At 35.1% G+C, this 27,068-nt stretch overlaps 7 protein-coding genes and 1 long non-coding RNA gene across 13 annotated transcripts in view; 5 read left to right on the top strand and 3 right to left on the bottom strand.

The window, feature by feature from the left end:
• Positions 1 to 5,054: 5,054 nt before the first annotated feature.
• LOC120775346 lies at positions 5,055 to 5,924 on the bottom strand. Of its 2 annotated transcripts, XR_005705322.1 has the most exons (3): positions 5,622 to 5,924; positions 5,333 to 5,576; positions 5,055 to 5,279 (listed from the first exon to the last, which is right to left on the bottom strand). It is a non-coding gene; the product is annotated as an uncharacterized LOC120775346 (long non-coding RNA). The 2 variants fall into 2 exon arrangements; XR_005705321.1 differs by lacking the exon at positions 5,622 to 5,924 and having other exon boundaries at positions 5,333 to 5,611.
• Positions 5,925 to 7,934: 2,010 nt separating this feature from the next.
• LOC120774544 lies at positions 7,935 to 9,066 on the top strand. 2 transcript variants are annotated; one of them, XM_040104274.1, is made up of 4 exons: positions 7,935 to 8,098; positions 8,182 to 8,318; positions 8,370 to 8,532; positions 8,593 to 9,066. In XM_040104274.1, exons 2-4 carry the CDS (start codon positions 8,189 to 8,191, stop codon positions 8,963 to 8,965), a joined length of 666 nt encoding a protein of 221 aa, XP_039960208.1. In that variant the 5' UTR covers positions 7,935 to 8,098; positions 8,182 to 8,188; the 3' UTR covers positions 8,966 to 9,066. The 2 variants fall into 2 exon arrangements, with proteins under 2 accessions (XP_039960208.1, XP_039960207.1); XM_040104273.1 differs by having other exon boundaries at positions 7,935 to 8,102.
• An 889-nt stretch (positions 9,067 to 9,955) lies between these two features.
• Positions 9,956 to 11,376, top strand: LOC120774811 (microsomal glutathione S-transferase 1). Of its 2 annotated transcripts, XM_040104612.1 has the most exons (4): positions 9,956 to 10,324; positions 10,682 to 10,717; positions 10,907 to 10,986; positions 11,053 to 11,376. In XM_040104612.1, exons 1-4 carry the CDS (start codon positions 10,127 to 10,129, stop codon positions 11,303 to 11,305), a joined length of 567 nt encoding a protein of 188 aa, XP_039960546.1. In that variant the 5' UTR covers positions 9,956 to 10,126; the 3' UTR covers positions 11,306 to 11,376. The 2 variants fall into 2 exon arrangements, with proteins under 2 accessions (XP_039960546.1, XP_039960547.1); XM_040104613.1 differs by lacking the exon at positions 10,682 to 10,717 and having other exon boundaries at positions 9,957 to 10,324.
• On the bottom strand, positions 11,360 to 12,033 carry LOC120774812 (cytochrome c oxidase copper chaperone). Of its 2 annotated transcripts, XM_040104615.1 has the most exons (3): positions 11,941 to 12,033; positions 11,747 to 11,884; positions 11,360 to 11,685 (listed from the first exon to the last, which is right to left on the bottom strand). In XM_040104615.1, exons 2-3 carry the CDS (start codon positions 11,881 to 11,883, stop codon positions 11,601 to 11,603), a joined length of 222 nt encoding a protein of 73 aa, XP_039960549.1. In that variant the 5' UTR covers position 11,884; positions 11,941 to 12,033; the 3' UTR covers positions 11,360 to 11,600. The 2 variants fall into 2 exon arrangements, with proteins under 2 accessions (XP_039960549.1, XP_039960548.1); XM_040104614.1 differs by having other exon boundaries at positions 11,747 to 11,977.
• Positions 12,034 to 12,648: 615 nt separating this feature from the next.
• Positions 12,649 to 13,375, top strand: LOC120774473 (dynein light chain 1, axonemal). 2 transcript variants are annotated; one of them, XM_040104130.1, is made up of 2 exons: positions 12,649 to 12,981; positions 13,054 to 13,375. In XM_040104130.1, exons 1-2 carry the CDS (start codon positions 12,718 to 12,720, stop codon positions 13,339 to 13,341), a joined length of 552 nt encoding a protein of 183 aa, XP_039960064.1. In that variant the 5' UTR covers positions 12,649 to 12,717; the 3' UTR covers positions 13,342 to 13,375. The 2 variants fall into 2 exon arrangements, with proteins under 2 accessions (XP_039960064.1, XP_039960063.1); XM_040104129.1 differs by having other exon boundaries at positions 13,051 to 13,375.
• A 28-nt stretch (positions 13,376 to 13,403) lies between these two features.
• LOC120774472 (translation machinery-associated protein 16 homolog) lies at positions 13,404 to 14,236 on the bottom strand. Its single transcript, XM_040104128.1, has 3 exons — positions 14,152 to 14,236; positions 13,718 to 14,090; positions 13,404 to 13,645 (listed from the first exon to the last, which is right to left on the bottom strand). Exons 1-3 carry the CDS (start codon positions 14,152 to 14,154, stop codon positions 13,428 to 13,430), a joined length of 594 nt encoding a protein of 197 aa, XP_039960062.1. The 5' UTR covers positions 14,155 to 14,236; the 3' UTR covers positions 13,404 to 13,427.
• A 298-nt stretch (positions 14,237 to 14,534) lies between these two features.
• On the top strand, positions 14,535 to 19,563 carry LOC120775419 (lipoamide acyltransferase component of branched-chain alpha-keto acid dehydrogenase complex, mitochondrial). Its single transcript, XM_040105601.1, has 6 exons — positions 14,535 to 14,743; positions 17,676 to 17,791; positions 17,849 to 18,425; positions 18,487 to 18,885; positions 18,943 to 19,014; positions 19,092 to 19,563. Exons 1-6 carry the CDS (start codon positions 14,663 to 14,665, stop codon positions 19,251 to 19,253), a joined length of 1,407 nt encoding a protein of 468 aa, XP_039961535.1. The 5' UTR covers positions 14,535 to 14,662; the 3' UTR covers positions 19,254 to 19,563.
• A 4,823-nt stretch (positions 19,564 to 24,386) lies between these two features.
• The window catches only part of LOC120776196 (MAP kinase-activating death domain protein), an 86,094-nt gene continuing 83,412 nt past the window's right edge, over positions 24,387 to 27,068 (top strand). The window contains 1 exon segment of the mRNA XM_040106822.1: positions 24,387 to 25,062. The gene's annotated coding sequence lies outside the window, so the exon portion shown is untranslated.

Genomic DNA, 27,068 nt, shown 5'->3' with positions numbered 1-27,068 from the left:
AAAAAAAACATGGCCTAAAACAGGACTTAAGTCACAATCAACCACGTTGGGTAATCGTTTTATAACTGTTTCATAGACATCAGTAGTATAACATGCGTTATATCATCGTTTAAGGGTTTTTGTTTGGTGGGATCCTTAAACCGAGTGTGCTGATGTAGCAATAGCGATCATTCGTTTTGGAGTAATCAATTCGGTAAAAAAAATAATATATTGACTTTATGAATTAACTTCTGTTGTTGTTCTTGTAGCGGCAGAATTTTGCTATATTGATAGTTCTTGGCTGGTTAAAAAAACGGGTTCGTTCCGGTTACGTAGAGCCGACTGTCGTGAATTAACCTCTCTTTGAGGCTGTTTACTCTTCAAAAATTTACGATTTAACCTTAACCGAGACTTAGGAAACGTAATCACTGCAGATTTTGCAAAGAAAGGGAGGAACTTTCAATCTTTTAGTGGCTTGGTCCACTTTGTTTGCGCAATACTAAGGGCGAAAGTTCTAAGATGTTTTATTGGAGCTTCTCTTTTTTATTGACGTAAACACCGCCCACACGATTATAGCCGAGTTAACAACAGCGCGCTCGTCGTTTTTTCTTTTCCCTTCGTGGCGCCAATTGAAGATTCCAAGCGAAGTCAGGTCCTTCTCCACCTGGTCTTTCAACGGAGTGGAGGTCTTCCTCTTCCTCTGCTTCCCCCGATGAGTACTGCGTCGAATACTTTCAGAGCTGGAGTGTTTTCGTCCACTCAAGCAACATGACCTAGCCAGCGTACCCGCTGTCTTTTAATTCTCTGAACTATATCAATGTCGTCGTACAAGTATATCTCATACAAGCTCATCGCTCCATCGAATGCGATATTCGCCGTGGCCAACGCGCAGAGGAACATAAATCTTTCGCACAACCTTTCTCTCGAAAACTCGTAACGTCGACTCATCAGATGTTGACATCGTTCATGCCTCTGCTCCATATAGCAGGTCGGGAATAATGAGTGACTTATAGAGTTTTGTTTTTTTTTCGTCGAGAAAGCACTTAACTTCTCAATTGCCTACTCAGCCCAAAGTAGCACCTGTTGGCAAGAGTTATTCTGCGTTCGATTACCAAGCCGACATTGTTAGATAGACGAAATTATCTACGACTTCAAATTTATGACTGCCAACAGTGACGTGAGCGCCAAGTCGCGAGTGCAATGATTGTTTGTTTGATGACAGGAGATATTTCCTCTTTCCCTCGTATTATATTTCTCTTCACTCTAAACAAGAGAAGTTCAAGAAGAAGCTTAACTATATTCTCTAAGTTAGATAGAAATTGAACTTGAAATATTAAGCTATACAAATTTTTATTGTTCGGATTTTGGTTTTAGGCTCTAACAAGCTTAACTTTTTCTCTTTATCAATGGATAAAAATATTGAACAGAAAATGTGTCTCAAATTTGGTATTTTTAAGCAAATTTTCTTGTGCGGAATCGTTGCGAATGTTGGAACAGGCGATTCAGTTTTATCAAAAACACAACCCTGTGAACCAAGGGTTCAAGGGTGTCCAACGAAGTGAGGGCATGGTACTTGAAAAACAGGTAAGACAGGTAAGTGTTAGAGAAATGGAAAGAGAGCTCGACATCTCTTGCGAGTCCGTTTAAATGATTTTGGTCGATATTTTGAGTACGAAACGCATTCTTGCTCGATTCGTCTCGTAAAGGCTGATTTTTTTCAAAAATAATATCGTAAACAGGTCTCTTTGGGTCTTTGGTCTGCTGGGTGGTTTTTGCCTTTTATGCTGGAACAGAATCTTGGTGGAAGATTCAATGCTTTTCATTGTAGAGGGTATTGAGATGTAAATAACGATACATATTTTTTATACGAAAATATGTTTTTCTATATACATACATACATACATACATACATATTGTATATGTCCATATGTACAAGTATGCGTACTTACTACATTTCTTTAGCAAAACAAAAAATTATAATCAAATTATGCTGAAAGAAATTAAAAATTCCTTCAATAAGATTTGAAGCTGACTAAACGCCGTTATCGCAACAGTTGGAAACAAGAGCATTTCAATTTTTAATCTTAATGGCTTATGTAGCAGCATACACTGAGTTGTACATAGCATGTATATACATATGTACATACATATGTATATGTATTTAGTATATTTATAATGCAATATAATTTCCATTATCGGCGCTTTCATATTAACGGCAAACCCATATACAAATTGAGGCATATAAATATGAGACATTTATACATAAGTATGTACATATGTATGTATGTACTCATATTTCTAGTTAATGTTGATAAACGAATGAGCGCTTATCAGGCAGTCCCGACAGTGATTTTTTTAATATTTTTTTTATTATTTATTCATATCAAAGTTACTCGCTCGACTTGTTTTTCCACTGCGGTCATAATTTTGTTGAAATTATCGTTGAAGCCTGGTATTTTCACAGCGAATCCGAACTAATATTAAATAAATAAAAATATAGATATTGTGTGGACTTTGCGCCGTTAAGTCAAGGGTTGATTGTGCTTGATTTCTTGAAAATACACTGCTGATACTACATAGTCGATATGTATTTAGAATGTTGTACGTATTTATAGAATGTGCATGAAGACATTATAATATTTAAGTAAAGGGTGTTTTGTTGAGGTGTATAACCTTTTAACTTTTTTAATTAAATCCCATATTTTATTGACTTATAGCAATTTCACAGAATTTTGGAACTATCGGCAGTATGGTTTTGAAAACTTTTTCCGTCGACCTTATGTCACTAATTAAATGCAGAATATTGGTTTCGGACTGCTTGGTTATCACGTCATCGTTTCTCAACATAGACCATTGACTTGACGTATCAGCTCAGGCCTATGTATTTCGTAATACGATTCGACCACAAAAAGTTCATCTGAAAAAGTTGTAGTTCTTAGTCGATTGACATTGACGTGAGGAACCAAAGAATCACCAATAATTTTCTTGTGCCACTCACAACTAAAAATAACGCAGTTTCCATCTTCAGTTTTAAAAAGATATGTTTTAATAACGCCTTCTGAATATCAGACAGTAATCTCTTCTAGTTGCAAAGTAGCCTGGAGAGTGTTACCAGGGTTGCTCGACCATCACATATGATAATTCTTCTTATTTAATGTTCCAATTTAGGCTACAAGCGTAGGTCTCTATTAAAATTGGTCTGGATAAAGAAATTTATATGTTATGGATTAATTGAAGCAAGACGTTTAAACCAATTACGATGCTGGAAAAAAGTGACTATCCGCTCAGATAGCTGAGCAGCAATACTAATCTTGAACTCATTAAGAATGCGTTCAGGGTTGGTTAAGGAGTGCCTAACCTCGCTGTCAATAGCATTGAGTGTCTTTGTGATAAGACTGGTATGGGTGCCAGGCCACAGCGGAATCGCAGGAAATTGTAAAGCTGATGAGCTAGCAAGGAAAGACACCCTACAACTGGTATCGGTAAAATGGGAGCGGTACTCCCGTACCCTCTTACGTTTTACTATTAGATAGCTGGACTTCGCAGGAGCTGGCCAGCGCGCTGAGCGACCATTGGTACATGCCCTGTCGAAAATCCTTTTGGCCCAAGATCGATCGCAAGAGATCTAGTGATGTCTTTTTCCTCAGTAAGGCTAACCTCTCAAAGTTGTGGGGCTTTTAATATAAGTTCAAACGCAAGAGTTCTTCTTTTCTATGGCTTCACAAAAGACATATACTAGTCCACGTGCTATCTTTTTAGATCAGCTATCTAACCTAACCTAACATATGTTCTTCTTCTTCTTAGTTGGCGTAGATACCGCTTACGCGATTATAGCCGGGTTAACAACAGCGCGCCAGTCGTTTCTTCTTTTCGCTACTTGGCGCCAATTGGATATTCCAAGCATAGCCAGGTACTTCTCCACCTGGTCCTTCCAACGGAGTGGAGGTCTTCCTCTTCCTCTGCTTCCCCGGCGGGTACTGCGTCGAGTACTTTCAGAGCTGGAGTGTTTTCATCCATCCGGACAACATGACCTAGCCAGCGTAGCCGCTGTCTTTTAATTCTCTGAACTATGTCAATGTCGTCGTATATCTCGTACAGCTCATTGTTCCATCGCATGTGATATTAGCCGTGGCCAATGCGCAAAGAACCATAAATCTTTCGTAGAACTTTTCTCTCGAAAACTCTCAGCGTCGACTCATCAGTTGATGTCATCGTCCAAGCTGATGCACCATATAGCAGAACGGGAATTATGAGCGACTTATGGAGTTTGGTTTGTCGAGAGAGGACTTTACTTTTCAATTGCCTACTCAGTCCGAAGTAGCCATCAAAAGGGGGGTTTCTCTGCCGAGGCTATTGGTAACTTTTCATTGGTAGAGTTTTTTACGTGGCGTGTCCCAAACCCAGTGCCCAACCCTATGTAGGGGATGCTTCGCCTTCTCACTTTAGAGGATACTTGGTCAAAGACCGGAAATCGTGAGTTGTTTGAGTCATGTATAAAAGAATCGTTTCTGGCCATTCCCAAGTGAATGGAGATCAGAGAACTTTCCTCACTTGCGTGAACTTCTACACATGACTCCATCCTTCACCTAACATACATATGTACATATGTATATATTTGAATATTATATGAATATATTACAACAAAGTTTTAAAGAAATACAATTAAAATCTTATTATTTCTTCTATTAATTTTATTTGCGTCAACACATTTTGTTTTTACTTTAATTTTTGTAAATGTATCTCTTCCATAATACTGCGGCTGATATTAGTTATTAGACAGGCTTAGGTTATTTCTGGCTGTCTGGGATCTCACTTTGAAAGTTGTTACATGTTCGTTGTGACGTCATATTTACCGAAACGAAAGAAACCTAACTTAAGTCCAGCTTAAAATTTTGATTTCTCCATAGGAGACTAAGTCTAAAACCTAATAAGTTCCTAGTCCTAGAGAGGACCCGAAGCAATCCGGGAAGTTAACAGTTATACATTATTTCCGCAGAACCAGAAAAGTAATGGAAATATTTAGTACAATGAGTAAACACCGTATTGCTTTTATGCAATAATAAAAGATTGAAATATACATACTTACATAAATATATTAAAAATAAAATTATAGTCTACAGTTACACATTTCTCATTTTCTCAAATCAAGTGCAAAATTATATGTGTAGTTCCCCCTCCCCAAAATTCTACTCTGTATCCTCACCCTACAATATGTTTTCATCGATACGGTCGACACGCTTTGGCTGAGCAGCACTTTGATTCCTACGAAGAAGCCGAAAATTCGGTGTCTGATAGGTTTGCTGCAAAAGACGAAGATTTATATGGTAGAAAAGTGTTCAAAATACATACATACATATGCAAAAAGCATTGGCCAATACTTTGTATTAGCATTTCTTTTTCACAAAAAAACGTTTCATACCGATGCATCTGGTAAATGTTTTCCGAGCTCTGCTTCTAGTATAATGAGAAGCTCGGCTTTCAACTTTCTGGATCACTTACTGTTTAGGAAAAGTTGTTTTCAAGCATTTATAAATGTGTCTGGTGTCTCTGGTGAGCATACTCGTCTCATTTCACAAAAAAAGTCGCCAGCCAAATTCCTAAAAGGGTGTTCTCGCCGGCAATATATGTACATACATACATACATTCGAAATAAATAACAATATGTAAGTTTTTATGGTCATGCGAATTAGTAAGTATATTTGTATCTTTTGCTTGCTTATTTCATTATATGCCGTGTGTCGGTATGTGGTATTGTGTTTTTGCTTTTAAGTCTGGCTATATGTATAGAGGTATTCGCTTTATTCGACGAATATGCGGAGCTACACGTAGAGAGATCAAAGTCCACGGTGTGTTTTTATGTTATTTGCCAGCCGTCCAACCATTTCATGACGAATTTATTAGGAAAACAAATATATTTAAGAGTGGATGAACGGAAGAGCCAACATATGAGTGAAATCTTAAGAGAATGGCTATTTAAAGAGAAACTATGTACTAAAGAGTATAACTTATATTGAAAAAAAATTGGACAAAAATGTTGTGGAGATAGCTGAGTTCTGTTTTTATGATTAATTTTAGTTACTTACATATATGTATGTATGTATATACATATATAACCTTTTTATTTATGTATAAAAAATTAAAGAACCTATGTTCTCAATTATATACATACATATGTAAGTATGTGAGAAGCGGGTTAGTTTGTGGATATTGATATGAACTGCGTGTACGAAACCGCAAGACTGGACCTAATGAGAAATAGTAAACTTTTTATTGACATTATTAAGATCACATGAATAAACTAATTACAAGTAAATATTTACAATTTGATTTATGGGGTTAGGTGTAGTGTCATTAAATAAGGCCTCGACTTGAACCGAGAGAAATTTGAAAAAAAATTAAAAGAAATGTCTGTTCTAATCGAAGCTCCTTGGCGGTGGTCGTCAGTAACCTTGGAGATTTATATAAAATCTAACCAGATTTTTTGGGGATAAAAACCAACACTTGACTGTATTCTAAAGGATGATCCATTTCGAGGATCACTACTTTTTTAAAGAAAAGACATAGAAACTTCAAATTTAATGGGTAATGTTTATTATCATTCGAAAGAACATTCTTTGGCAATTATTTTTTGAAGTTTATCTCTTTTAAATGTTACTCCCAGCTACGTCTCAGTTGGTCCGTTGACTACAATTTTCGATGATTCGTTTCAGGATTTCCACTGCTAACTGGCCAATAACATGCGTGATGTTTTGCTCCAAGGCCTGAATTGAAGCGCGATTGTCCTCATAGACTTTAGACTTTATATATCCGCACAGAAAAAAGTCGAATGGTGTGATACCACACGATCTTGTTGGCCAATCGACCGGCCCAACACATGAAATTATCTGCCCACCGAAGTGTTCTCTCATTAAATGCATTGATTGATGTAGGTTTCTTGTTGAAACCAAATGTAGCCGACAACACGAGCTTCAATTTCAGGCATCAAATAGTCGGTTATCATGGCGCGATAACGTTCGCCATTGACGGTTACATTCTCACCGTTATCATTTTTGAAGAAATATGAACCATAATGATTCCAACTACCCAAAGCCACAAAGCCACATGAAATCGTTGTTTTTTCTGTATGAAATGGTAGCTCTTGACGTTGTCCAGGCGTGTTTGTATGATCAAATGCCAAATAATACGTTATCTATGATAATACTGAACAAAAATAACATGGCAGCTTGGCACGACTCCCGCGCGGAGGATCTTTTTAAGTTAATAGAATGCATTGGTGCCAGAAATGGGTAAAATCTAAACAATTCTGCCCCTAGCCTCCATATATCAAATATAAATATGTACATACTTTCGAACTGCCGTTTGACTTTATACCGCTTATGTTGGTCCATATGTGAGTTGTCTCTTAATGAAACTCAGAAAGCATCTTATACGAGTAATGATATGTCGTAGTGCTAAAACTGAATCGCACGCATAATATTAGATATAATTATGTACATAAGTATGTATGTGGTATACAAACAATAATATTTGTTTTTCTAGCAGAAAAGTATTCAGCCGCCTGAGATCTTTGTAAATTGCACAAGTCTAAATTGGTAAGTTACACCCGAACTTATCATTTCTTACTTGTTATTATACTATATATCTTTTATGTATGAATATATGTACATATATCACATTTCTATTTGATCGTATGTGAATTGAGTTTGCCGAAAGCAAAATGATTAATATGCAAATATCAAAATTCCAAATATTAATTAGCAGAGTGAAGCCCGGAAAGCAAAACTTTACTTTTCACTTACCCTATTTTTGCTTCTCTTCGAGTTCAAAGTATTCACTGTCAAGCAAAGCAAGGAAAGTTCTGTGTAAATCAGCCATAAGTAAAAATGGTGACAGCTGTTTGTCAAAGTTGTTATAATGACAGTTTTACAAAATTTTTCTTCGCCTTTGCTTTGCTTCGTCGCAAAATATGGCTAACAAAAAAGTTTGCATTAACTTTGTTTGTGACTTTTACTTTGACAGATGATTTCGATGTTGGCTTTTGTGCACATAAAAATATTTCAAGCGAAGCAAAGCAAAGCGAAGAAGAATCTTGGGGAAACAGCTATTGCTACTTTAATTGTTAAGTATTTACTTTTAAATGAAATACACTAACAATAAGTATTAAACACAACAGTTTTTCATATTATATATATATGAATATAGATAAAACATGGAAAGGAAATTAATTAAGGCCGTTAGGTTACACCCATGCTTGTACGACAGAAGCTCACCTTTATTTCGAAATTTGTTGTTGAAGGAGCGACAATGGAAGACAGTGGCGATTTCAACGGGAGCCTCTGGTTAGTATTTATTATTTTGTTTACATGCAATTAAATTGTTTTTTTCAATAGTGGAGCAATGCAAGCAGCGCTGGAAATCGTTACGCGATAGATTTGTGCGCGAGATAGTGGCGCAAAAATCGAAGTCTGAGGAAGAGGGCGAAGCAGAGGAAAAGAAAGAGTGGTGTTATCTCAAATTAATGGGTTTCTTAACAAAACATGTTAACCCCAGAAAGTAAGTTTCAAATACCTTTCTTATTCAACTTGAATTTGTTAATAGAAATTTATTTTTTAGATCTAAAACGCAATTTGGCAACGATGACCAGCACAGCTGCAGTGATTCGCCTGCAACAACGCAGAACAATTTTGAGTTTGTAGAATTACTGCAGGAAGAAAGTGCGCCAAATGATAGCCAAACCTGCAGAGATACACCAAAGCCGAAAGATGTGTCGAAACGTCAACGGCTTGACGAGGAACAACATACGAACAACGAGGCATTCGAAAGACTTACGCGTTTTTATGAGACACTGGAAACGGTGTTCTCCACGCAGAAGGAGTCCAAAAATAAGGCGTTTTTAGCCATGTTGGACGAGCTTCTGCAAAAGAAAACGGAGGAAATGCAGGATAGGTTGAAAATGGAAATATTAAACCATGTACATAATTCTTAAAATTTCATTTTAACTGTAATAGTAGATTTAAGCGTTTTTTAACTTTTTATGCCCTGAAAAGATTATATTTAGTTTGCCATGAAGTTTATGACAAAAAAAAAATAAACGTCAAAGACCTTATACAAATACATATGTATTTATGTATATAAAAATGATCAACATGACAGCTGAGTCGATTTAGCCTTGTTCGTCTGTCTGTATATTCGCGAACTAGTCTCTCGGTGCATGAGATATCGATCTAAAATTTTACACATGTTCTTTTATCCCCTCCCCCAAGAAGATCTAATTCGTCGAAACCACCAATATTGGACCACTAGAGCACATACATATGTACATATGTATGTACATATTTGCCATTAAGTCTTTGTCTAGAAAACATTTTAATTTGATAATATTGTACATACATACATATGTATGCATCTTCACAAAATTTGCAACGAACTATTGCCCAAGAAAATGATACAATCTGCAAAAATTTTTCATACGAATTAACCAATCAAAATCAAGTTCTTGTATTGAATTTTTTGTATTTGTAAAGGGTATTATAGCTTCAGCTTTTTATTTTAAGTTTCATTGTTGTAATATATGATATAGGATGACTGAAAGTTTAAAATATAAGAACTAATTTAAACACAAATTTTTTCTTTACATATGTACATATTGGTAATATTATTAAAATAATTTCTTTAAATGATGCATATTTTTAGTTTTCAGTTCCACACTCATTCTCCACTTTAAAGTTCCAAGTGAAATAAATTAGAATTGATAGAGGAAGATATAGGGTTATATAATTATATCTACGTATGGACGTTAGTATAACTAAAATATTTGTTTTTAAGTTATATAAATGGGTCTTCTTTTTGCATGCATCACAGCACAACCAGTTTTAAATTCTTCACTCATAAATATACTATATGTATGTATATAAGCATATTTGGTAGAAATTAAGAAGATAACTTTGCAGTCTATAATTTTTTCCAAGGTAAACGAGTTCTACGTATGTAAATATGTATGTACGCGTACGGTCAATCTACGTTCTGAGACTACACGACTTAGCGTAAACAAACCATTCGTGAAGTTATAGCGAAGCTTTGCAGTTATCTAGACGGCAGATCTACTATTTATAACTAAAATTTTGTATACAGAGCAAGACTATTGAAAATGGCTACAAGTGCAGCGCCACCATTAGCAACATTTAATGCGCCAAATCCTAGTGCAGTCATGAATGAGAAGTTCACAAAAAACTATTTAACGCTTGATAATCCTGTCTTCTGCTGCTTTCTTTTTTGGGCCAGTGTGCTGGTTATCAAAATGTTGCTGATGTCATTGCTAACAGCGCTGCAACGATTCCGCAATAAGGTATGCATGTTCCAAATTGTTTGCTGGCAAAAAAAGTGCTATTGTTGTAGTGCTCATAACCCTTGTTTTGGTTTTGTACATTTATACTAAAAAAAAATTAAATTTACGTTTGAAAAAATCTACTGAACTTTGCCCGGCTTTAAACCTGTTGTGTTAACTACATTTATAAAATGTTAAGTCGCAAAACGCGAAGAATATTAAAATTAATTGCGTGTTCAATGCATTAAATCAGAATTTATTTAAAACCACTATAATAGTTATCCAGGTAATTTTGCAAACACTGTAAATTCATGTATGCATACATCAAATTTTAGCATAAAAATTCATTCATTATATTATCCGACATAATTTTTACAGATTCTGGGTTTATTTCCTCAAAGCTGTCTGAGGAAGGTAAAATCATTCATTTAAATTCCCCTGTAAATAAAGCAAACTCATATCGCGGGTATGTAGATACATATGTATGCATGCACAACATGGATTGGAAACCATACCACAAAATTCAGGCTTAATTGGCAAAAATATTGGAAGTCAGCTTTTGCAAACAAATATTTATCTAGCTTCCTTTAATTATTGTTTTAGGTATTCCCTAATCAAGAAGACTTGTTTTTCAAGAATATTGAAGTACAATATAATGATCCACATGTGGAGCGTGTGCGTCGGTAAGCAATATTACTATTTCGTACCAAGCATCTCACATTTATAACTTTCTTTACTCTGTTCGACAGCGCACATCGCAATGACATGGAGAATATTCTACCCTACTTCACGATGGCATTGCTATATATTTGCACAAATCCTAATCCCACAGTTGCCTGCATACTCTTCCGTGTTGCGGCCATTGCGCGCATATTGCACACATTAGTATATGCGTTCTATCCTGTACCTCAACCGTCGCGCGTTATTGCCTTTGGAGTGGCATTTGTGATCACAATTTATATGGCCTGTGCTGTGGCATTGGATGTATTGGCATATATCTAATATATGATGTGTTTACTTTTGATTTAGTTTGACAGAGATTTTACAAAATAAAAATTATGTTGCTCTCTTTACGTTATTTAATTAATTAAATTCGCACTCATAGTGGCAATTTCCTTATATTATTTTTACAGATTACGCAACAAGACTAGTAACAAATAGAAAGTATTTTAATAGCGATAATCACCTAACTCAAGTAAACTTTTGCCGACAATACCAGGATACTCATTCAGACAGCCAAAGATAAATCATTAACTACATGTTGTATTTAAACGAATGAAAAGCTTGGCTGTTTTGCTTATATATTGAATCCTTGAGCTCGCATACATTGTTTATGCGCTTCTATCAAATCAGTGCAATTCTCCTCGCCCCGCTCAACAATGCTAAAAAAAATAATAAATGCATTGTTAAATAACGTTCATGGCGATAAAATATTTAACTAACCATGCATCGCGAACTTTCTTGGTTTCTGGACAAGCACAGCATGGCTTGAGCTTAGGTTTCTCAGCCGGCTGCTCTGTTGTTCCAACGACCTTTACAGCAGCTGCCTGCGCCACTTCTTTGACTGGTGCGTTTCCCATTCTGTTAATATTAATAGAACTTGACTTGAAAATGCTATATTTATTGTAGAAGCTCACTCAGAATATTTCACCAGCTACTTAAAATATTTCAGAATATTATATTTTTCTGTGAACTAGAACTTTTTTCCATGCAACAATGCAGAGTTTCCCGCAGATGTCGCAAATTGCTGAACATATTAGGGTATGCTTGTACCATTTTCATTTTTATTTAAAATTCAAATGATATACCCTTGATCAAATATGTTCACATAATATCTGGAAATATGTAAAGAAATCAATATAGGAAACATTAAAGTTGAATGCAGAAGATTTATTTCATTATTAGAAAGAAATAACAATTGTAAAGCGAGATCAGTTGGAATAAAGGTTAGAACCCAATACTATTTGACTTTTTGTTTACTAACTAATGTTGGAAAACATACTTTGGCGGATTTCACATTATATATAACATAATTTGTTATAATTTATTGAGCTATTAATCTTTCCAAGAAGAATTTATATATTTATTTTTCATGCCATTTCATAATTTTTAAATTAACACAAGATCCATAGGAAATTGTTTCCATAAACTTGTCTTCAATTTAGCAGAATCAAATAATTAAGGTATATATGGAGAGGCTTCAACCCATGATCTTTCAATTGTAAGATATTTAATGTAAGATTTATACTTATACGCCCTCAGTTTTACCAATCAATGAAAATACTGGTAAACCAACATTTTTTTTAAAACTTGATTCCCCAAATTATAATTTTGGCACAAAATTTTGAAATTGTCAGTGAAAATTATTTGAAACTAAATATTTAAAAATATAAAATAAAGCTTATCTTTACTCAATGGCCAAACCTACTACCATCAAGGATGCACTACGCATTTGGGAAGAAAAAAATGGCAAGGATCCCATTACAGTCACAGACATTGGTTTACAGTTTCAATTTCCACCAATTGAAAAAATGGATAGCACACTTAATACGCTTGTTAACTGCAGGAAACTTAGCCTGTCTTCCAACATGATTGAAAAAATAACGGGTATCAATCAGCTTAAAAATCTCCGTATTCTTTCGTTGGCAAGGAACAATTTGAAAAGTATCAATGGCATTGTAAGTTATGAGTCCGAACTATATTCAATATAGCATATCTTATGAGACATGTTCTTCTAATATTGAAAGGAGGCACTTGGAGAAACATTGGAAGAGTTATGGGTCAGTTACAATATTATTGAGAAAATTAAACCAATTGAATCCATGAAAGCATTGCGCGTGTTTTATGTATCACACAATCTTATTAAAGATTGGATTGAATTCAATCGTATGGCATTGGCGCCGAAACTGGAGGAAATTTCCTTTCTTGGCAATATAATCAACGAGAATATGGATGAACTGGTTTTTAAAAATGAAGCCATACGTCGTTTACCGCTACTAAAAAAACTCGATGGTGAACCGGTTATTAGAGGCGATTAGTTGACATAAAATAAATAATGTATACAAAGCTGTAAACTGCAATATTTTTATAAAAGAAAATATACATTTTAGTATAATACATTTATTTAAGCCAATTCCATGGCTTCCGTATTAGATATGCTCCCTGCAAGAGCTGTTTCATTAGCAGTATTATGGTCATTGCTATTTATAGTGTTTGTGCTTTTCAGACGTTGCAACATTTTATGTGAAACAAGATCTAGCTTCAAATGTTGAACATTAAGCGCACTACCATCCCAATCCATTAGCGATTTAAATTTCACAGGATCGCAGAGGTTTAGCAGCTCTACGACAGAGAAAACAAAAAATTTATGTATTACGAATAACCTTATATATGTATGTAGTTTTGTGAAATTACCCATGCCTCCACTTTGGTACTCGTTTCGCTCTCTTTCCAAAGTAATTTTGATAACATCCTCCCGAGCTGCATGCTGTTTAGAGCGGTTCTTGCTGATTGATTGTTTAAGCGCAATCTGTTCAAGTTCTTCATCAAAACGCTTGAGGTATAAAGCTATGAGGTCTTCAAATTCCTGTGGTGTTAGTGGCTCCGTTCGGTCTTCATCGATTTGTCCCAAAAACCAACTTAATTTCTCGCCCATTATGTTACTTTTAATTGCATGACCCATACGCGCTTTGTGTTTGTTATTCTGGCGTCTTGCTTTCTTGCCTAAAGCTTTTGTTTTCCGACTATTTGGATGTTTACATTTTTCTAGTTCTTTTCGTAGGTTAGTCTACAAAGATATTATTATTGTAGCTTTATTAAAATTATTACAAACAATACAAATTAATTACCATTTTTTCAGTCACACGTGCGGATATTTACGTTTTTAATAAATACCTTTTATTTGTGTTTAGGAACAGATGTGTCATTTCGTCAACTGTAATAGAATAATCATTGTAATAGAATATTTTATTATATAGTTTTTACCCGACGTTTTGCATGATATGTATTCTTTTTGAGATGCAATCAAACCTGTATTAAAAGCCATAATATCTTATTATTAGTTCCAATAAAATTTCTGTAAAATCACTTATGCACACTATTCATAAAACCTTTGCAAAACAAAATGTAACAGAATTGAGGATCAAAGATCTTGAAAACACATTTGACAGTTCGCGCATTGGGAAAAGTAACAAACAAATTTGGCATATATTGATAAAAAACTTGTCAAGCAGTTGTCAGAGATATCCCTGCAGTTGTTTTTATTTTCGTGTTCTGTCGTGCAGGTTTTTCTCAAGACTACTAATTTTAAGTGAATGTAAATTGTGGGTGCTTTACAATTTGTTGATTTTTTTTTTAAACATGTCTTCCATATTCTTGAGAAATCGTAGCGCGGCAATCCTCAAGAATTGCTTGCCGCATAGGTTTAGTGTTTGTCGAAAAGTACGTATGAATAAAAAACGCTGTGAAAATAAATTTTAATTAATGTTAAACACTATTTTCCTGTGAACAAGTGCATTTAAAGTTCGCAATTGTGGTCTACAATCGTTAAGATTAAAATTTTTAAATTGGCTATGTTATTACATAACTCAGAATTGTATATTTCCTACATACGTACCTACACGCACGTGTATAGATGTATGTACATATTAACACAGATCGTTTAAAAATTTGACATTTGCAACATTTTTCTTTGGACCTTATTCAAAACATCAGCTTTCTTGTTTTCAGCAAGAAAGATTTCTACTTTTTCTCGTAGAATTTTTTTCTAAACAGTTCCTGCTACTGCTACAGTATCCAGAACGAAGCTACACAGTTCGTCGTCTGCTATGAGTAGTAGTTTGACTCTAAGTACGCCATTCATTGAGAGGGACTCGGTGAAGTTGTTTATGCTCCACTGTAAATGGCGGTCAGTGCATGTCTGAAGTTAGTTGCTCCGAAGTCTGGTCGGCGTATTGTCTTATGTCGTCGACGTAGTTGAGGAAGGACCACTTGAAGCTCTTAGAAGGCGGTTCCGCTTCAAACAGTTGACTGCAGAGGTGATTTCTTACCCAAATTGAAGTCTTTTATGGGGGATCATAGGGATCTGCATGGCGTAAGGTGTCGCGCTCATCAGCTAAAACAGGTTGCTAAGGATGAAGCGGTAGCAGCTGCGATCACCTTGCGGAATTGACGTACGCCGACGATTACGTCCGTGGTGAAAGTGCCCTCGGTAAATTCTGTGAAGCCGACCTAGTTACCTTTGTTAAAGGTAACGAGGATACGGTTGTCCATAAAAATAAAGTCGGGAGGTTTCTCGATCGAGATAATTATGGGCAGATGGTCTGATGCGTGAGGTAGAATAAGTCGCCAGGTTATTATATTTATCAGATCACCACCAGCGATGATAATATCGGGCGAGCTATTACAGGTACTCATCATTCTGGTGGTGGCTTCGCCATTCATTGTGGAGAATATCGAATCGTCTATCTGTTTGGCCAGCTCCATCCCCCTACGATCATTTGACAGGCAGGAATGTCAAACAGTTTTCACCATTAAGTAGTGCACCTGTATTTGTGTGATTTTTGAATGGCAATATGTAACTGTAATTAAATGTTTCGAGCTCGACATCGCCTGGCCGGATAGCTTTACCCTGACATTCAAGGTCCCTGCGGTCGATGTCGCTATCGATAAGACGATATTGCACGGCAGTGTGCAGTAAGCTAGGCCTCCACCATTATCTCACTCACGATCTTTACGTATAACACAATTCAGAAGATCTGAGCCATTCTTCTTCCTTATTGGGGTAGACTCCACTTACGCGATTATAGCCGAATTAACAACAGCGTGCCAGTCGTTTCTTCTTTTCGCAACGCGGCCCAAATGGAAATTGCAAGCGAAGACAGGTACGTCTCCACCTGGTCTTTCCAACGGAATGGAAGTTTTCCTCATCCTCTGCTTCTCCCCTGCGGGTATTGCGTCGAATCTTTCAGAGCTGGAGTGTTTTCGTCCATACGTGGGACATGTCCTAGCCAGCGCAGCCGCTTTCTCTTAATTCGCTGAGCTATGTCAATGTCGTCGTATATCTCATAAACGCGCAAAGGACCATAAATCTTTCGCAGAACCTTTCTCTCGAAAACTAGTAATGTCGACTCATCAGATGTTGTCATCGTCTATGCCACTGTACCATATAGCAGGACGGGAATATTGAGTGACTTGTAGAGTTTGGTTTTTGTTCGTCGATAGAGGATTTTACTTCTCAATTGCCTATTCAGTCCAAAGTAGCACCTGTTGGCAAGAGTTATTCTGCCTTGGAATTCGGGGCTGACATTGTTGTTGCTTTTAATGTTCCAAGATAGACGAAATTATCTACAACTTCGAAGTTAAGGGTGTCAACAGTGACGTGGGAGCCTAGTTGCAAGTGCAACGACTGTTTGCTTAATGACAGGAGATATTTCGTTTTGCCCTCGTTCACTGCCAGATTCATTTGCTTTGCTTTCAATATCAATATCAATATTATCATCATACGACAGCAGCTGTACATTCTTATAGAAGATTGTACCTGCTCGATTAAGTTCTGCAGCTCGAATTATTTTCTCAAGCAGCAAAATAAAGAAGTCGCACGATAGGGAGTCGCCTTGTCTGAAACCTCGTTTGGTATCGAAAGCTCGGAGAGATCCTTTCCGATCCTGGCGGAGCTTTTTGTATTGAGCTAATTATCCAAAGTGAAATATCGAATTAAAATTAGTTTTGCATTATTTAATACGAAACTAATTAGTGAAGTGTTAGTCTATATAAAAGTTAAAAATATACATATATGTATGTTTGTAAAATTCATTATAAATCAAAGAAACACAGCCTAATAAATACAAGTAATTGATTTTTGAACTTTGAATGCAAATATTTCAAAAACCGTAATAGCCCTGACAGACGAGCAAAATTAATACGCATTAAGCAACGTTAATGCGCATTGAAATTTTCTGGTGACAGACGGCAGCAGATTTGTGCATTTAGACAGCTGATTGCGAAATTTGATTATTTATTTAAAAAAAGTGAAATAAAAAAGAAAAAGAGAAATTATTAATTGAAATTTTGGTATTTTTGGAAAATCAATATTAATTTAACGAAAAAATTCGCTTATTATTAACTACGTTCAAAGATAATAGAGTGAAATTAAAAGCAATAATTGATTGTAATGCGAAAAGGATGTTCGAAAAAGTTAAGAATATTGGAAAAATGGATAGCAAACTGTGCGTCGTTTTTTTTCTATCTTCTAAAAATATTAAAATTTAAATATACTTACACATAATTTAATTAGCAACGTCCCAGCCCACCAAAAATTAAACCTTTGTTATTACATTGTTTAATAAATAATAAATTTGTTATTTTTGAAAAGCCCGACAGTGCAACTCAAATTCGCTGTTTGTATCTGACGCCATGCATGGAAAAAATACTGTCATTTAAACTTAGTGACATCGGAGAGGGCATACGTGAGGTTACTGTAAAGGAATGGTAATTAAATTCATATTCATTATTTTCTTTAATACTTACAATATAAATTACGTGCAGGTTTGTGAAAGTCGGTGACACCGTGGAGCAGTTCGATGACCTCTGTGAAGTACAATCGGATAAAGCGTCCGTTACCATCACTAGTCGTTACGATGGCAAAATAGCGAAAATTCATCATCCAGTTGATGATATTGCTTTGGTCGGCAAACCGCTTTTGGATTTTGATATTGAAGAAGATGACGCTGACAATTCTGACTCTGAGTCTGACTCAGATTCAGAAACGGAATCCAACTCAAGCCCGCAATCAAATAACGCAAAAGTTGCTAGCGATCAGGATGTAGCGCGCAATATAACCCTTGCAACGCCGGCAGTGCGTCGTTTGGCTATGGAAAATAAAGTAGATCTCTCCAAAGTGCCGGCTACAGGAAAATTTGGACGTGTACTTAAAGGTGATGTACTTGAATATCTCGGGCAAGTACCTGCTGGCACTAATATACCACATCCGACAATTGCTGCCAAATCAGAATTGTCCAGTGCACTAAAAGAAACTCCAAAGTCTGCAGCAGCTGCTGCCGATCGCATTGAACCACTGAAAGGTGTACGCAAGGCGATGATGAAGTCCATGTCTGAATCTTTGGTATGTGTTTTAATTGAAACAGCACCGGATATAAGTCGCTTAATTAAACATAAAATTTCAGAAAATCCCACATTTTGCCTATAGCGATGAGATCGATATGACCAAGCTCATTGATTTCCGTGACCAATTGAAGACAGTCGCAAATGAACGTGGCATTCCAAAGCTCACATTCATGCCCTTCTGTATCAAAGCTGCGTCTATTGCACTTACCAAGTATTCCATTTTGAATAGTTCACTCGATATTGAGAAGGAAACAGTGATATACAAAGCTGCGCACAACATCAGTGTCGCCATAGACACGCCGCAGGGCTTGGTAGTGCCAAATATTAAGAACTGTGAGGCCAAGAATATATTGGATATTGCGAAGGATTTGAACGAACTGATCGAAAAGGGACGCAAAGGTGCATTAACCCCAAGAGACTTTGCTGATGGCACATTCTCACTTTCCAACATTGGTGTGGTGAGCATAAAATAGTGGTATAAGTAATTTAATATAAAAATAATAAAATTTTTTAAGGTCGGTGGTACTTATACTCATCCCTGTATAATGGCACCACAAGTGGCCATCGGCGCTATGGGACGGACAAAGGTGAAATAACAAATTAAAAAAAAGTCTACAAATTATACTTCAGCGCATTCGATAATTAAATTCTCTTTTTCATAAAGGCTGTGCCGCGTTTTAATGAAAATGACGAGATCGTTAAAGCTCATATAATGAATGTCAGTTGGTGTGCAGATCATCGTCTTATTGATGGCGTCACAATGGCTCAGTTTTCAAATGTGTGGAAACAATATCTGGAGAACCCTGCATTGTTTTTGCTTAACTAAGTTTTATGAACTTTGGCCCGAGGTTAAGAATTTCTGTACGAGTTTCAGAACTTTTTGACCATTTTTAGAACTTCTTGAAAAGTTGTGGAGTGCAATTCCAAAACGAAAGGCTGTTTGCTGCATTTATTTACAAAATACGTTTTTGTTTTTTAATTTTTTATCGCCCACTTTTGTACCATATAAAGTGCATTTAAATGAGTTTTACACTCAAAATCAAAGATACATTCTTTGGGCGTTCTGAATAGTGTTTGAATATATTTTATATGAAACTGGTTTGTGCGTAAAGTTAATTATTGATTATAATTGTATTATAAATAACTATGTACATATGTATATATGTAAAATATTTAATAAAGTGTATTTAAATTTTCACAGAAAGCAATTAACACAAAGCTTCAATTAAAATCTTCACAATGCCTCATTTCAAAAACTTGATAAGCTGTGGTCTAGGATCTAACACCTCTTTCCCTTTGGTCCGATTCTGTCGAAACAGGCAGTTTCCTCGATCACCATTAAGTGACTTCGGTGACAGTCAATGTTGGGCTTTCTCCAAACAGGGCCAAGGTTTTCATTAAAATAACAACAAAAGCCTTACAACTGAAGTAATCTTCACCAAATTTACACAACAATTGAAGTTGGAACGTTTCTATGGGGAGCTAGTTCATCTTGAGGATATCCTTCATGTACTTATTCACCCAGTTCAGTTACAATAAAGACCTGTTCAAGATATATAAATTCTAAATCGGGTATCTTAAGTCAACTTTGTATATTTGAAGGAGAAGCTTTTCCAATTTAGAAATGCTATAACAGGTAGGATGTGACCAGCCGAGAAAAATCGTTATAAAAAATTTTGCTGTAATTACAGATCTTATAATATGTGAACTGGAACGTATATTGCGACAAATAAACAAATCTCCCTTGGTCAAACCTAACGGTAAACTCATCCCAGCGTATGAAGGACTTCAGTGAAGAAATACAATTACATATTTTCCCAAGTACAGCATTACCAAAAGGGGAAATTTCGTCAAAAGGTTCAAAGTTACGCTTAGTTGTAAGGGTAAATGGAATGATTCCACTCTCAAGCTACTGTTTAGGGATAGTACATTCAAGTGATTCACCGACGACTGGAAAACGTCGGAGGGAATTTTTGCAGGAGTCGCAGGACCACATACCAAACTATCCATACCTATGGGAAGTTTTCCAAACATGTTTCAAGCAGAGGTCTTTGTCATAAGTCGGCGCGTACAGATAAACCTCTAACGCAACTATCGCAACGTACGTACATATAACCGTACTTAGCGACAGTCAAGCGCCATTTAAAGGTGTCTTTGCCTACGAGATGAAATGGCTACTGGTGCAAAAGTGTAGAGAACGGCTGAACGGTATATCGGAACTTAACCAAGTGCAACTCATCTGGGTGCCCTGTCACAAAAATCGGTTATGAACTGGCTGATGAGCTCGATCGCTCCGCAGTATTTCCTAACATGGTTGGACCTTATCCCTTCATCGCGGAATAATTCCAAGGCATGCGCCATATCAAGTTGCTACTGGGTCGTTACAGCTTCAGAAGGTTTAAATATGTAATAAACAACCACTTACGTTACGTAACATGGGCCTAGCTTCTTGCGTAAATTACCGGTTCGGCGACAGAGAGCCTGTAAATCCAGAACACTAGCTAATTGACTGCTTTATATTCCCTTTTCAGAGTATAAACTTCTGCGTTCAATAGCTGCCTCGGTTTTACAACATTTGTGTTTATTCAGCTTGTATAAAAAAACTGATTAATTCCACCGTACTCGCCAGCCCCTCAGCGACTAGCACTTAATTCGCAGACTACAAAAATAGAAGATTGCATTCAAATGAGTAGATCAAAATGGAAATAATCCCTATTTCTAAGGCTTCGCACATTCTCTCTATCAAAACGACAAAAATATGTATGTTTTTGGATAGTTGCAACAAATGCTCTAGCAGAAGATTATGCCAAAGAATTTTTACATAAAACCAGTTCCTTCATTCAGGTAAAGTTTTCGGGTTTGATGGCATTTGGAATATTTCCACCGAAGATTCGGTTTCTTCACATTATGACTTCAGAAATGAACTTTGACTCAGAACAAGAGAAGATAAATACTTTTTTTTATACTTTTGCCCAATTTTTATCATCGAATTCGTATTTCAAGAATAACAGCCGTTGAAAATCATTTATTACATTTCAGAAACATATTCTAAAATTTAAGCAAATCTCTCAATTACTTCTTATTTATATATTAGCTGAAGTCGGGCAGCGAATGCTAATTGCTGGGTTGTATATATATATGTATATATATATGTATATATATATCATTATATATATAAATCTTCTGACCGTGTGTTTGTAATTGAACTGCTCCTAAACGGCTTGACCGATTTCGATGAAATTTTTTGTGTGTGTTCAAGGAGATTCGAGAATGGTTTAGATTCACAATTTGGTCCACTGGAAAATGTTTTTTTAAATTAATTTTTCATTTATAATTAATTGCTAATTTTGGAACGTTTGACCGATAGATTGTGCTACCATCGCAGTATCCAATATTCAAACCTTAAATTGGCGTAAACGTGCAATAAACAAAACGATGCCAAAGTAAAAGGCGACATCTGTAGACAAGTTTTCATAACGTGGACAGAGTTGTTCGTTCTTAAGTAATAAATTGGTTGATTCAATACATCTATGGGTCGCTATAACATTTTTTTCATACCTGCTAACTATTGGAGGGGGTATCTTGACAGGCAATTTAAAATTGCAAAAGATCTGGCATAAAAAAAAATTGCGGCATAACTGAAGTGTTGATAAAAAGGTCTATTGAAATTTGAGATATACAGAAATCTTTTCGAAGCATTGCGAGACTGATGCCATAACCTTGCCAGCCGATTTTTTGTCTTTCCACGCTTGAGAACCGTTTTTTAATATGCAGTCCACTAGGCTGACAATCGATTGGACTCGTTTGATTTCACTGATGCACAGCCAAAATTCAATAGTATTTTTACCCAAAAAACCAATTCTTTCTTAGCGCACGAAATGCTTTTTGATTTATTTTTGTTGCTTCACCAAAAATGCGATTATTCCTTAACTAATACTTATAATCTAACTAATATAAATCATATAGATGGTATTAGTAGTACTACCTATGTATCAGCCACAGTAAAACGTGGGCGGGTCCTCTATTATCTATATATATTTTTCCCCGGAGATCTTCATTATTTAAAATAAAGAAACTCCCAGCCAAAAGTCATGGTATTTTCTTGGAAGTTTATGGTAAAAATGTTCTAGCTAAGCGAATGTACCAAAAATGGTTTGTTCGATTTAAAAGTTTGGCTTGGAAGACGAAGGTGGCTAATAAATTTTGATGGTGAGGAACTGAAGGTATTACTCGCTGAATATTGTTGACTAACAAAAGAGAAACTCGCAGAATCTTTAGGGGGTGACGATAATTTTCCATTATGACAATGTTCAGCCTCATGATGCAAGGTCGGTTCAAAACTATTTGGAAACAGCTGCTGGAAAGTTTTACCTAATCTAACTGCCATTTGTTCTTGCCGATGCAGAACGTCCTCGCTGGAATACTGTTTACGTGAGAGCATGGTATCAAAACTTGGCTTGATACATTGTTGGCCGCCAAGATGGCGGCAGTTCTTTTGGGTTGGAATTCTTCAATTGCAGAAAGATGAGAAAATATTAAAGTTTCCGAATTATTTCTTTGTATAATTTTATTGCAGATTGTGACAAAAAAGCACCCGGAAGTTATAATTAAATTCCCCGGGTAAATGATATTTCAGGTGCTGCTTAAATCGGTACATCTCAGTAGTGCGTTTGGATTTTACAATGGATAAAAATATCGAACAAACAATTTGACTCAAATTTTGTATGCGAATTAATGTTGAAAAAGGCTTACGGGTATTAAATTTTATCAAAAATAGATCGTTGAAGACATGCCGCGTTCTTGCTGACCTTCGCCCTCTTCAACTGATAAAAATGTTAAAAATGTGTAGGACATGGCGCTTGAAAATGCACCATCGCAATGAATACCATACCATCAAGCACCGTATTCACCAGATTTGCCACAGTGTGATTTTTTCTTGCTCCCCAAACTGAAATTGCCGCTCCGTGGAACCTGTTTTCAGTCGAAGAGATAAAACAAAATTCGCTGAAGGAGCTGAACGCCATCCCAAAAAGTACTTATGAAAAGTGTTTTGAGTACAGAAAAAATCGTTGGCATAAGTGCATTACGCCTGGTGGAGATTACTTTGAAGGCAACAAAATAAATTCTGTTGAATAATTAAATAATTACCGTTTTATTTACAATTTCCGGATACAGTGTACATATTTTTCTCAAATATACGTTCAAATTTCGAAAATAACTGCTTCAACATAGCTTTAGCCCAATAAATGTTTGTAATGATGCAATTATAGTAAAGTCCCAAGAATGCTAGGAATGGAGATTACGACAGTTTAATTTTATTACTTCCATTCTAGTAAACTTTGAGAGAAATTTATAGCAGTTCGTGACGTCATTAATGCATAAAAGGAAAGGCAAAGTTTACAATCAGACTTGAAATTGCATTGAAAAATTAAAAAATTAAAAAATAAAAAAATAAAAAATAAATTGTTTTAAAATCCATTATTTTACGCAATTGTTAGTAGCAGTATTGTACTATTCTAAACTAGCGCTCGCACAGAGCATTGATGCCAAACTTACTTACAGTTTCAAATGATTTGTATTTTATAAATTTTTAATCCAACAAGTTTGGTGTTAAAATCTTAATTTTACAATTTTTATATTTATTTAAAGTATAAAGATTTGTATTATCAGTTTCTAGTCACAAACTGAAAAAATGTTCAAAAACTTGTATTAAACTTTACGAAGAAAGTAGATTTTCATGCAAATTTTCACTCCAAACTGTTTTTAATTGTAATTTAAAAGTTTAGCTGCTATTTTTGATATACATACATATGGACATCTCCAGTTCTTTTCAAACTGTTTGTATGCTTTATTAGCAACGAGTACCCGTTAGCATGCATTATTTACATATAATATAACGGCGCTGTCAATTGGAAAGCTCCAATGTTACCATAACACCATTACCGGCGTAATTGGCGTCTGCGCTGACGCGTCCAGTGCACGTGTTGTGCTCCAATCAGCCGTACAATGTTTGTAAACAAGTAATTGCCATTGTTGAGAAATACCAAAACAAGTCCTGCGCACACGGCGCCTGCAAGCGGCAACAAGTTGTTGGAAATTTCCCAATTCCAGGAATTTCGCTGAAACTCAACACAACCTTTGGAGCTTTCAACACAGTCTCAAGGCTTTTTAAGCTACCAGCATTTTCGTGGACTTGAAATTTTATCAGTTGCTGTGCAGACCTGGAGTTGTAAAGACATCAAAACGGAAAAACCAAACTGTGTAAAATTTTTTCTATATATACACCAATACATACATACATATTTATATATATCAAAAAGGCATATTAGGTTAATGCTGAAGACTGAAAAATATTCTGCAAGTAATTTAAAGCCGTAGCAAATTAATAGATCCTTGGAGAAAAAGTGTATAAATTCGTCGAGTAAAAATAGTAAAAAAGAAAATTACATCTGTATGTGTTAAATTAATTGAGTAATTAAAAGAAGAAGCGTAATTATGTCGTGTATGTGTGCTTTTCATTAAGTGAAAGTAATTTTTCATAAAGTGATTTGTGGCAGAACTTTGAAAATGGTGCCATTTTGGCTTGAAAACTCCGTGGAACCCGAAAACTCGCTAAAACATATAAAATCGAATAGGTAAGTGCCAATCTTTAAAGTTTTCAGCATATTTCCACAAAGCACTTAGTAAATTAGAAAATTTTCATAAAAATTTGCCTGCTGCTAAATCGTCGAAAAATTGGAGAAAATACGCCAAATGATAGTGAAAAAAATTTGTATGTATACTTGGGCAATTTCGTCGTCTGCTTTAACGATTTTTCCAATGACCTTGTTGCGTATCAACGCGCAACGCGCACATCGCACCGCACAGCCGACATACCGATATATCGACCAATATTCTAACCCAATGCTGGGCCAAACCGATACCCAAACGCGTGTGCTCAAACATATCTACATATTGCGTTTACATTTAACTTTCGCATATATAAGTATGCAAGTATGTATGTGCGCACAAATATTGTATTTTGTAACGGATTCATGGTGAAGTACGGAGTACACCAAAAATTTTAGGTCAAAGCTGATATTCGTCAATTGTGACAACATGAGCATTTTGTAAAGTTTATTTTATTTGTAAATTCTAAAATTTAGAGTTGTGATTTGTGCCCATAACACTCCTAAAAAGTTCAACTGGGCTAGAGGACGAAAAGTAAGATCTTTATTGACTGATGCATTTTTTTCATAGAAATCACTGCTAATAGTGGCTTTCAGTGCTGAAATTCTTTTTGTGGTAAACAAAATATGACAGGTTTTTGAACAGGCTCTAAATTAAGAGAATTTTCGGAAAATAATTTTATTAAAAAAAAAAAAAAATTTAAATAAGTATAAAGTTAATAAGTTTATTTTTTGTTTTTTTTTTCTAGACTTCTTCAGCCATATTCTTTGCCTAGATTCGTAACTGGAAAAATTAGGCGTGTTTATTATTGTCTTTTTTTGGTATTTACTTCCAAAAAAATTAAATAAAAACAAGAAAAAACGTTAACTTCGGTTGCACCGAAGCTAAATACCCTTCACAGGTGCATTTCTGTTAGTAACTATGCGTTCAGTTTGTATGGCAGCTATATGTTTTAGTGGTCCGATCTGATCAATTTCTTCGGAGATTACATTGTTGCTTTAGAAAATAATATATACCTAATTTCGTTAATATATCTTGTCAAATGTGAAAGTTGTCCATACAAGAACTTGATTCCGATCATTCAGTTTGTATGGCAGTTATATGTTATAGTGGTCCGATATCGGCCGTTCCGACAAATGAGCAGCTTCTTGAAAAGAAAATGACGTTTGCAAGATTTCAAAACAATATCTTAAAAACTGAGGGACTAGTGTATATATACAGACAGACAGACGGAAAGACAGATGGACTAAATCGACTCAGCTCGACATACTGATCATTTATATATTATAGGGTCTCCGACGATTCCTTCAGGGGGTTACAAACTTCGTGACAAACTTAATATACCCTGTTCAGGGTATAATAACAACATTGTTTCGATAGATATAAAAGTTTGTTTAATTATAATAAATTAATTATATAAAAAAAAATTTGAATTAATTAAGAAATCAGGAAATTTCATTTAACTTGTATGGTATGTGTTAATACCTCTTATAATGTGTATTTATAAAAATAATTTTTGTTTAATTAAAATTATTTAATTATAGTTGGTTAATTATACAAAAGTAAATTATACTTAACTTATGATATATGTATATAATTTAATTAAATTTTTATTGGATATTGTATACTTAATTGTTATAAATTAATGGTAAATTAAATTCAAACTCTAATTATTTATTTCTATGTTATTTACTTTTTAAAGGATTTATTTTTTTTGTGCAATTAATTAAATATTATATTTTTTAATTAATATTAATTATTATTTAATTAAACCAGCTAATTGTTGTTTTTTATTTCTTTTGTATTTACTTTCAAACAATTAAATAAAATAGAATAATGTTTCGATAGATATAATAAATTCGTTTAATTTTAATTAATTAAATTGGAGTTAATTAAGACCTCAGGAAATTTCATTTAACTCTTAGGGTTAAAAATTATTATAATTTGAATTTATAAAAATAAGTTTCGAGTA

Source organism: Bactrocera tryoni, chromosome 4 (assembly GCF_016617805.1).
Source record: "Bactrocera tryoni isolate S06 chromosome 4, CSIRO_BtryS06_freeze2, whole genome shotgun sequence".
Taxonomy (NCBI): Eukaryota; Metazoa; Arthropoda; class Insecta; order Diptera; family Tephritidae; genus Bactrocera; species Bactrocera tryoni.
Note: the sequence above shows the minus strand (reverse complement) of the source record. Positions and strands in the feature narration are given on the sequence as shown.